Raw genomic sequence first — 12072 nt, forward strand, 5'->3', positions numbered from 1 at the left:
TTGTGTGTCTGTGTATATATATATATATATATATTTGTGTGTGTCTGTGTGTGTGTATATATATATATATATATATGGGTATTTGTATTCTGTGTAGATGTATTTAGACCATTATTGTAATGCTATTTTTGGTCTCAGTTTATATTAATAAATATGTCTAAGAATCAGTAAGTGGTCCAAACGTTGTTTGTATAGGCCTTTTTTGCAAAACTGAAATTCATATTATCTCACATCTCTGAACAGACATTTCAAAATTAGATAACGATTAATTTGAAACTGAATCATATCTGAAGTAATATCATTTTGTTTTCAAACAAATTACTGTATAACTAGATTAAACGTCTAACTTTACCAACAGACATGAATATTTTTTACCATATGAATGTTTTATTTTTACATTTGCCCACCCACATTTTTTCTTGTGTACTAGAAGTTAAACCACATATATCTTACAAAATAGGTATTCCATTTAACCCTACTTTTTATATTAATGGTACTACTGCACTAAATAATTATTTACTTAATTAAGACCCCAAGTGGCACAGTGGTATGTCTGCGGACTTACAACGCTAGAAACCGGGTTTTGATACCTGTGGTGGGCAGAGCACAGATAGCCCACTGTGTAGCTTTGTGCTTAATTCCAAACAAACAAGAATACTTAATTAAATTCATCAATCCACTTTTAAAGGAACTTGTCCCCCCCAAAAAAAAATCATTGCTCGATATGCTAGAATGGTAAAAAAACCTTCTGATCCTTTCCAAGGTCTGTGAATACTTTTGGGCTTCAAAACTAAATTCAAAGTACTTTTTTAAAACCCAATGTTGGCTCAACGTAATTTAGTACACTAAAATGTGGTGGGAATAACAAATCCCTTTAAAATTACATGTGAGTATAAGATGTCTTGTCCCCCCTTCCAAATTTTTGGTGCTGGTGCCACCACTGCAATTAATATACTATACACAATCCATCAGTCTAAAATAGCAGATGATTAATTATGCAGCTTACAAATTTGTACTCAAAACTGACTTTATTTTAGATAAAATTATTAAGCATTTCCATATAGCAATCCCAATCTACAGTTCATTGTCAAAACTATACAATAACTCAAAAATATTACCTTACTATTTCTGTGATGCAAAATAACAGATGGCAAGTAAAAAAACATAAAAAAAATTATTTTATCATTTATGATTCATACATAAATGAAAATATTTAAACACTATACTGTTTTATAAAGAAAGTTGAAATGTGTGGAGTGTAATGGTACTGTAGATCAGTCCCAACGAAACATTTTTATTGTGTAAACAAAACGAATTTGTTTTTATCTGAAGTATTAATTTATTTATGATCTGAAACAAGTGTTCAAGAATAATATTTAAGATATATACTCTATATCTATTGTACCTCTTTTTGCACCAGCATCTTCTTCATACTCTGTTTTCATTAACACCTCCCATACAATGCGGATTCGCTGAGTTGGCATTAGGAAGGATTCTTCATCGTTTATAAAAAATCTAAAGAAAGAGCAAAAATATTTTACAGCCAACTTGCACATTTAAGCACTAATGCATACATACATCTTCATATAAAAATCATCACATCATACGAGTTGAAATTATGATTTCTCATTCAATAATATATATTAATCTTAATGAAACCTTAACATATAAAATAGGTTTCTTAAATTTCAGTATTACAAGATTTGTAATACAACATGAAAACGTTTTCATGATTAGCTAATCTGCAAGAATGCTGTATAATTGCAATATTAGAATTTAAAATTTTCAAGTTTGAAGTTTTCAAATACTTATACTGTTAATCTGTCAAAACAGGCCCCTCACCATTATATTGTTCAATTGCATCTTATACTTAAACTTATATCATGGGGCAAGAAGTGGCCTAGTGGTTAGCATGCTCGTACTATGGATCCGAGGGTTTGTTCATCATGGCTTTTTGCCACAAAAATTCACTCCATATCATGGGGATTATGAGTGCACTATCAAAGTGATGGCCCAAGAACTTGTAATGGCCGGGTGTTGATGACAAGCTATCTTTCCACTATTTTATAGGTTCAAAATTAGAAATGAATATGCACAGACAGCCTTTTGTGCAGTTTTGCACAAAAATTTTGAAACAAACAAACTTACATCATCTTATTTATAGTGCAACCTGTTTTCACATTATAATTTTTTTTTCAATAAGTAAAATGAATAGTTTCTGAAAATTAAAAAGAATTAGGGTGTATATAGTGAAAGTATGAAAAGACTGAAATTCATTTGAATACTATGTTTCTGATTTTATATGTAAGCCACATGAAGCTAGGATCCAAAAACTGCAGAGTAAGCAAGTCAGATAAGTAGTATAAATGAAGAGCCCCTTACTTATTTTAATGTAAGAAAGAGTTTTTATTATATAAATATTTAACAAAAAGGAGTTGCAAATGAAAACAGAAATATCTGTGCTGATTTCATGCTCCAACTTTGAAAACTTGTACACATAAAAAAAAATTCAAAAATATATACATGTAAGTCGCTTCAAAACATAGTGGACCAAAAGGTAGCAATTAATAGGCAGTAGATCAGAGAAAACTATGATCTTAATAAAAACCTCTGCACAGACTGTGAATCAATTATTTATAAAAAGTACCAAGTTCCCCAACTACATATCTTTGTGATCACTCAAAGACTGATGAGGTAATAAAGAATCTAAACTTCCCAGTATGAAAATGAGAAATAGGTAACTGCTGGCCATCTCTGAAATGGGATTACAACTTATAAAACAAATGACTTGGAAGAATCAGAAAAAAATCATAATAAAAGAATTTATGTGTCAAATGTAATGCAAGATGTATGGCATGTTTATAATTGAACTACAGTTATAGGAGGAAGCACAAGAAACAGTGAGAATTTGTATTAATGGGCAGTGGAGGTAGCATGACAAGAAAGTTAATAAAAAAGGTTAATATTCCACGATAATAAATGTCTTTCAAAGATATTTAAACAAAACAAGTGAATGATAAAAATCACCCTGAAGTTTACCTATTTCCTAAAAACTAGGTGGAACAGATACAACAGATGCAATTGAGTCAACCCTCATAGTTAAAGATAGCAGACATGTTTGCTGTAGAAGCAGAAAAAATATGATAAATTTCTAAAGTATAACTTAACAGCTTTGAATTGGTCAGTCAAACAATCTAGATAGAGGCTCAGCATAATTAAAGCAAATTCAGAGTTTCTCTTAGAAATATGTGATATGGCTCTGGTATTCTTTGGTAAAATTGTACTTGCTTTAGACACTGGACAGTCAATTTAACATAACATTAAAGAACAATAAGGGATCTCTTGGTCCTACTCGGCCATCCTAACCACTAAATTAAACTAAGCACTAAAAAACACAAAGCCAACCCTTATCACCTTTATCATTCAAATATTTATCAAGCCTTCCCTTAAATTAATTACATCTACCACATCCGAAGACAATCCAATCCAAAAGCCAAACATCCTATTAGCAAAATAAAGCAGTCTTAGATGAAGATGACTTCTTCCCTGACAAAGTTTATATTTGTCCTCTGGTCTTACCATTCTCATTATTAAATATGAAAAAGATGAGGCATCAACAGTATCAGTTCCCTTAACAATCTTAAACACTTAAATCATGCCCTTCTATCTCTTCTTTTGAAGAGAAAACGTGTTCAGAGATCATAACCTATCCTTGTATGACAACCTAGTAGCCCTCCTCTGAATCCTTTCCAACAATTCAATGTCCTTTCTAAAGTAAGGTTCCTGAGATTGAACACAATACTTTATATGTGGCCTAACCAATGAACTATACTATGAAATTATACCTCTTTAGACTTGTATTCAATATTTCTGTAGATACTACCTAAATCCTATTTGCTCTGCCATTAGCAATAGCATATTTCTTAGATGGCTTACGGAACACCAAAATCTTTTTCATCCATAATACTATTACATTTTTCCTGTCAAAAATATACTTATAATTCAAATGTGATATCTCACATGCATTTTGTATAATTAAAAGTCACCTGCCATTTATTCTCCCAACCCATCAAATAATTCAAATCCTTCTGTAAAGCAGTAGCATCCTCTTCACAGCCAGCAACACTCAAAACTTTAATGTCATTAGCAAATTTAAATAATCTGTTGACCATTCCTACATCTATGTCATTGATGTAAATCTCAATGAGCAAAGGTCCTAACACTGAGCTCTGAGGTACCACGTTTGTGACATTAATCCATTTGACTGAACTCCATTTATAACACCCTCTACTTTCTTCCATCTAGCCAGCTTTCTATCCAATGAGCCAACCTATCTCCAACACCTACAGAGATGACTTTTTTTAACAAGCCTTTTATGTGGCACCTTGTAAAATCTCAATAAGCAGAGGCTCTAACACTGAGGTACCACACCTGTGACATTAATCCAGTATGTGACATCAAATCCATACCTACACCCTCATGTACATAAGCAGTAACCTCTTCAAAAAATGTCAAAATATTAGTAAGACTAGATTTTTTGATAGTCAAACCATGGTAATTAACCAACAAATTTTTAAACTTTGTTAAATGACTTTGCAAAATAATCTTTTATCAGATTTTCAAAACCTTTCCCAAACAGATGTAAGTCTAATGGGCCTATTATTACTGGGACAATTTTTACTTCTTCTGTAAAAAGAGGAGTAATATTGACCAGTATCCTATCTTCTGGCATCTGTCCACTATTCAAGGGATTGAATAAAATAATAGCAAATGGCTCATATATCCAATATTTAACCTCTTTCAAAACCCTTGGGTAAATATTATTTGGCCTAGGAGCTTTATCATTCTTCAACTCTAAATTTTTTTTAACAAGCTCAAAATTAACATGATTGTCTCATTCAATCTTGTTTCCATCTAGAAACTTGTCAGAATGAAGAATGTTGCTTAAATCTTCATTGGTAAACACTGAAGTAAAAGTAGAATTTAATAACTCAGCCATCCCATAAGCTTCTGGGGACTGTAGGAATCACCAACCCAGGTTTGGTGGTTATTTGTCAAATAGTGTACAAGGAGTTAGTGGACAGACAAACATACAATTTTGCTTTTATATATATATAGTGATATCTTGAGGTAATATTTTTTCTTTTTTAATGTTGAAGTTCCTCAGTGGGTCAATTGTAAGTTTATGGCCTTACAATGCTAAAATCCAGAATTCCATTCCCTGTGGTAGACAGAGTGCAGAAAGCTTATTGTGCAACTTTGTGTTTCAACAAACAAACAATTTAAATGTTGAAGAAATTTAGTGATACACAAAATATGTTAAGAACATAGAAGATTTAAACATTTACTTACTCCTCTTGATGACTTCTTTTAAAAGCACATGAAAAATATCGAGGTTCATCAGGAATTACTTTCTTGTCATACATAAAGGGATTTTCTCTTTCAAAACACCAAAAAGAACTACAAAACCTTTCATTTTTTACTTCCTCTGCTTCCTGTAAAAATGTATGGCATATACATTAATTCCTTTTTTCTGAAGAAAAGAAAATTTTTGTAATGTATTTTATAAGCTCAGTGTACAAATGCTGATAAATCCATTTTTCTAAAACTTATCATAGTACAAGAAATTTTCAGATATCGTACTCATAAAATTATATCTTAAAACACAATAATCTTTAATGCATTTTACTTCTGTTATTTTCAAAAAAACAAATAATATTAAAGCTAGGTTAGCTTTTAATTTCAATTAATATTTTTGCGTTTATTTTACTTTATTAAAAGTTAACCATCATTTGTGCTTTGTAAACATGCATGTGATTGTGAGTCATAAAATATGTTATCATGTAAATATGCTTTTGTATTTGCTAATTTCTTTGCCCTTTAAAATATATCACAGTTGAAATAACTGCTAATTACATCCTTCCAGATACATCCAAGTAAAGCTTTTAAATTTTCATGCAAGTGTTCTGTACGTGACTATGACATCCTTGTAAATTGGGAGTACATAGGTCATAAATGTTCATTAGTCATTTTGTTTAAATAAAGGTTATTACAATAGCTGTCCCATAAAGGCTGGTATCAGTTTGACTCTGTAACTGTAACTACTATTGGTTCTCTTCCCCTTTTATATGTTATTTGCAATAGTCATTGACACAGATAATCTAAGGACTGTGGAATAGCACACTGGGATACCCCTGACTTCAAAGTGCAGTATTATACTATTCTTGATCCAACTGTTGTCTTGTATGGACAGTTTTAGGAAGCCTTCTTTCTATCCCAGCCACCAGTTTGAGTTTGAACAAATAGCCAGCCAGTTTGGTATTAGAAAAATACATGTAAAATTCAAATAATACTTTAATCTCCTATAGCATAGATTTCATATCTACAAAATTTTTAAACTTTTATAAGTTCTTATTTGGAGTTATTTTTTTGTGGCTGGACCAGTCAAGGAATTTAGCTGTTGTTTAATGGAATAGTTGCATTGTGTCCTACCTGACTTTGTGTATATAGAAGATACCTTGCAACTTTCACAAGGAGCAGAAATAGTTTCTCATTCTGTCACCCATTTTTTGTATGGTAAGCTATAAACAGAATGTGTAATGTGAATGCTCTTTTGGTGCTTTCATATCAGATTTGCTCTGACTTTTGTAGAAGATATTCCAAGCATCTCAGCAGGGTCCCAAAAATATAAAAGACAAATATAGAGGAATATTCTGACAAAAATACAAGAAGAATACAAAAACTAAAAGACATTTTTGAACAAAATGAAAGACTATGTTAAACCAAAATGCTGCACATTATCATTAATATTTTAAGTAATACATATTATACCACTGTTGACAGAAGAAATGCAAAGAAGTTTTTTTTTTTTTGGAATTTATAGTCATGCCCTTTTAACTCCCAAGTATGATGAATTTGTGTAGGATAACATATCGAGCACAGAGTTTTTTGTAAAGTGTACCAGTTTACCCAATTTTACATATAGCCACACAAAGCATTTGCTACTGCTGTCTCTAGAAGGCCAATAAAATGCAATTCCCTATGATCCCTTGTGTATGTACAATAAATATTTCTTAAGGGCTGGCTAAAAGATATTATTCAGGCACACTGACTTCTAACAAAAAGGTATAAACTACTTGCAAGTTCAAGAAATCTTAAGCAGATAATAAACTGAACATAGAAAAGGTGAAAAACAAGCAAGCACCAATGAATAACTAAACAGAATCTTTATTACAGTTGAATAAATGTTGGAGTCTTTACTGAACTGGCAGATACAATTCATTATTGTGCCTTTTCTGGTTGCAGAAGAAAGAATCATAACAGCATTAAGTTTTCAAGTCAAACAAGAGTTCTGGTACACTATAAAAACTTGTTACTGAAAAGTGTTTAGTTTTTTTGTAACTCAGTGATTTTTTAGAGACAGTTTTACTGACAGTTAGACTAACATAGTATTTAATTAATTATTCCAATGAAGTGAAACACAGCAGAAGACAGTATAAGTATCTGTCCAAGGAATGGGTTCCTTGAACTCTGTGACTATCCAGTGATAGAACACATTATAGCACTGGTGTTAGAAGTGGGATTATTTGAGTGAAAATAAAACAGAACCTTGACTACGTAAGATCAAAAATCTCCTAAAGATGATGAAACAATGGAATGAAGAACAAGCAGAAAGGGACAGAACATTAAAAGACAATCAAGAAGAAAGTGTTAGACAAATATAAATAAACAAGAAGAGATCTACAGAGAAGCAAAAGAAGATTAAAAGGTAAGAGATTATAATACATGAAAGGAGTTAAAAGAAAGAGATGTAATATTTAAACAAGATTTTCAGATTGATTAGTGAGTAAATTTTGCAAGTAAGTGTCTTGAGCTTCATTTTTGAGTTAACCATACCATTAATTTTGGAATTTCTGTTGAAATGTTTTTTTTTTAGTTTAAGTCTATCAGCAGACATAGCCTGTAACCTACATAGAACATTAATGAAGAAATAAATTAGTTTATTATTGTTAAGTGGACTAGACATCACATTCTTTTTACTGAATAATCCAAACGAACACACCAACAATGGAGCATGTTACAACAATATGAAATATACATTAATGCCACACTGTTTCTTCTGGAATCCCTTCTTTTTATAACAGAGATTCCTGTTAGAAGAGCTCTCCAACAGGTTGGCAAAATCAACACTGTAAGATCTTACACATACCCTTTCTAGTGTTCTTTGAACCCTAAGATTACCAGCTTTAAAATACAGCAGAGATAACAAATTGCTACTGAGCATATCAATCTGGATTGTGATTTCTGCATCTACTCTTTTTTTGGTTTCTTGACTTTAGACAATGTTAAAACATAGTTATACCATATAATTAGGAAGACACAGTGAATACACTGCAGTGGAGCTGCATAACATATGGTATCATATACCATGGATGAAAGCAAGGTTTGAACTTTTTTATCATACAGTTTTACATGTACTTGCAACATGGTTGTTAATTAACTCACACTGAAAAGAAAAGTCAGATGATAAAAAATCTCACACCATTTGGTAAATATGATAGTTGGAGATTGAAGATGCTCCAGGAGGAATTGTGTTAAAATGTAAGTTTTCATGGATAATAAGAAGGTGAAATAAAAAATGTGTTAGCATTGTTTGATATTTCTTTTTGCATTTTTTTGCTGATTAATTGGGTATATCAGAGTCTGTTTGCTTACATGTATACACGTGTTAGGTAGTAGCTCAACTTCTGGTAAGCATAATAAGTAAGCAAAAATGCCCAAAATATGCTCATGCATGTGGTTTATGAATGTGGAGATTTTCACTTTTGAAGGTAACAACAAAAAATTAAAAGTTCCAAAGATTATGTGCAAGAAGTGATAGCCTAAGAACTTTCTTGTCTAAGATATCTAATAACAAGGACAAAGGCCACACATAATATACATATTCCAACTTTGGCATTTATAACATGTGTAGCATTGTGGCCCAGTTTATTCCTTTTCTTTTGACTCTTACAGATACTTTACAAATTATTCAGACAGCAACTTTCTCTAATCAACATAAAAGTGAAACCTAATTTTAAGTTTTATACATAATTAGTTGATATAATAATTTTAGTTTTCCCATTAAAAAACTCTTCAGTTTTAAAGATCTTGTCAAATGAGTGGCAAGATGGATCATGTTCTTCTATTTTTCTTTCACATTTGTTTCAATGTTTTTCCAAGGGTTTTTTTGCTATATTTTTGGTTGTGTTCCCCACAATATTCTAGTTTTTGGATAACATTCTTTTGTTTTTCATCAGAATTTTTCAGTTTTTTATAATTTTCTTCTTCTTTCTTTCCAGATCTTTATGCCATAGTTATAATATTTCAAAAATCCTCTCAATTTGTATACGTTTTAAACCCACAACCATTTTTAGATATTAATATCACTCTTGAGATCCCAGTTTTATTTACCAGATTCTGTTGGGAATGAAAATTATTCACAAACTTGTTGAGGAACAAAACTACATGTTTTTTATTATAGATACATAAAAGTAACAATCTCCTTTTTAAATATCCTGCATCCAACAGAAAAAAATATTTATTCATTATGAAATTTCACTTATAATGAAACTGGTTATTAATCTCAAAATACAATTCTACTTAATCTCATTTTCAGTCACATAAATAAATGGAGCCAAAATATTACTATAATTGGATGAATACAACATCTATCCATGAAACTTGTTGTACATGATGTAAAAAATATTTAGTTTTTTTGTACAATATTTTGCTTATGACTGTTTTGTAACAAAGAAAAAATAATTTTGGCTACAGCTGTAATAAGTGTTTTCCTTCAATTATATAAACCTCAAATATAAATATCTAGCGTTCAAAAGTGTTCACTATTTAGATAAAAAATACAAAACAGTAAGCACCTGTGAATGACTTAAAATGTCATGTCTCATTGACAGAGTAATTTTCTGCAAGTGTTTTGGGATTTTCAAATTTATAAGACTCTCTTCTGTTCTTTTCTTCTGCAGGAAAAAGTAAAAAATCAGAATTGTTTCTGGTAAAAAATTAAGTATTTATTGTTAATAAGGGATAAGTGGTTTTTTTTTCACATACTTGAGTTTTAAATTTTTTTTTAGTCAAACAAAATTAAACATTTAATTACAAGTAGCTTTAATTAATCATACCAAAGTTGAAAGTTAAGGTACAGATTCTCTGAAGCTGTTACATATTGAAAATGATAAGTTCTGGAAATCTCCATGTGATTTGAACAGGTTTTATACTTATTCTGCACCCAACATTAATAAATTAAGAGGGTTTGCCAAAATAATCTGGCTTAAATAAACTGTGATAAAAGCTAAAAAATTAAGCATTATTAATTTAAATTGTTGTGAAAAACTTTTATGCAAATTTTAACTCATTTTATGAGCCTCCTGTCTTTGTGTAAAAGTACTTAAAATCTTGTTTTGTAAAAAAATGTTTCAATTGTGAAGATAAGAAAATTTTGGAGAAAACCTATATAGCATATATCAGTACTAATATACAGGGGGACCTGTAACTGATAATGATTACATATATGAGCAATGTTTTCCAAATAAGTCTACAGAAGAACAAAAAAAAGTTTTACAACATGAAACAAATATGTGACACATACCTTAAGTGGTATTTTAATATTCATCATTTCTGCATAACGAGTAACAAGGTCCCATGGAGAATGAATTTTTAGGAAATATGTCTTACCATCATGTGAAAGCTTAAAAAATAAAAACAGTAATAGAAAATTGATGACAGTTTCATTTCTTTCAATAGATTCAAACTATGTTTAAATTATCAATAGTGTGACAAATAGAAAAAAAAAAGAGATATACTAAAATATATCATGATTGAAAACATTTTAGGTCTTCGCACAGTAAACACACAACATAATTTGTATTTACTTATTATTCAATTTGAAATTGTTTTTACTGTACTGACATAATAATATCAGTATAAAACGGAATTTCAAACAATATAACGTAGCTCTGTGTTTAACTACAAACAAATTCACAATATAATAGCAAATTCAGTTCAAACTTTTACGCATACATTACTATCCAAAAATACTCTAAATGTTGAAAAAAACTATAGCAATAAAATACTGTACAAAGTAATCTCTTAAAATCCTCTATAATGAAACAAGGCCCCCCCAGTGGCACAGCAGTATATCTGTGGACTTATGATGCCAGAAACTGGGTTTCGATACCCGTGGTGGGCAGAGCACAGATAGCCCATTGTGTAGCTTTTGCTTAACTTCAAACAAACAATATGAAACAAGTTCATACAGACACAAGTTTTGACATTTCCATGTGCCCTCTTCAGTACAGCTTTTGTCTGTGAAAGAAACACACATCTACACAGAGCTTATACTAAAGAGAAAGTTTCATGATGCTTCAGGGCATCAGAGTCAAAAAGGAGTTCAGCTTAAAGTACCCTTCAGAGATATTAAAGTTTGGCAACCTTTTGAATAGCAAACTTTTTACAGTTTTTCTTTTGATATAATTTCTAGTTTATTTGATAATCAAGATTCCTCATGTAAAGAAAAATAGGAATTTTTGCTTGACCATTTTTAGCATACTATTTATGTTACATGAGTCTTGTATCTAAATTTCTTCACGATTTTATCAATAAAGACTTTTTTGCAGAACTGGCATGATACTATATAGGAACATTTCTCTTATCTTGAGGTGCAGGTGTTCAAGGGTAAGAAACTTATTCTATCTATGCCAATTCATTTTTAACAATAAATGGATGTTTCAACTAAAAATGTGGTATTTTAATACTTAGTCATATTTATTTTAAAAGCCAGGTAGAACACTTATCACTTTAAAGCACTACTCATTACTTATAAAAAAAAAAGCTCATTGTTTAAAGTAATGTATAGTACCTCAAACGAAAAACCAGTAACTACTCTACATAGGATTTAGAATGAAAATAATTGTTTTATTATAAAATTGGACCTTCATCAATCTCTGTACATAATACCAAAAACCTGTAGACAAAACCAAAGCTTTCATTTAAAATGTTTTTTTTAATGTTGTAAGC

General features: G+C 30.5%; 2 protein-coding genes across 2 annotated transcripts in view; both read right to left on the minus strand.

Moving 5' to 3' along the window:
* LOC111086283 (anoctamin-4-like) overlaps positions 1-1508 on the minus strand; it is a 44371-nt gene extending 42863 nt beyond the window's left edge. The window contains exon 1 of the mRNA XM_022388585.1: positions 1406-1508. Coding sequence (XP_022244293.1) covers positions 1406-1432 — 27 coding nt within the window. The 5' untranslated portion in view covers positions 1433-1508. The remainder of the gene's footprint in view (positions 1-1405) is intronic.
* An 8069-nt stretch (positions 1509-9577) lies between these two features.
* LOC111086258 (anoctamin-5-like) overlaps positions 9578-12072 on the minus strand; it is a 14641-nt gene continuing 12146 nt past the window's right edge. Inside the window, exons 3-4 of the mRNA XM_022388428.1 lie at positions 10646-10744; positions 9578-10016 (exon numbers count right to left, since the gene is read on the minus strand). Of these exons, the coding sequence (XP_022244136.1) occupies positions 9885-10016; positions 10646-10744 (231 nt within the window). The 3' untranslated portion in view covers positions 9578-9884. The remainder of the gene's footprint in view (positions 10017-10645; positions 10745-12072) is intronic.

Source organism: Limulus polyphemus, unplaced genomic scaffold (genome assembly GCF_000517525.1).
Source record: "Limulus polyphemus unplaced genomic scaffold, Limulus_polyphemus-2.1.2 Scaffold38, whole genome shotgun sequence".
In the NCBI taxonomy this organism is placed as follows: Eukaryota; Metazoa; Arthropoda; class Merostomata; order Xiphosura; family Limulidae; genus Limulus; species Limulus polyphemus.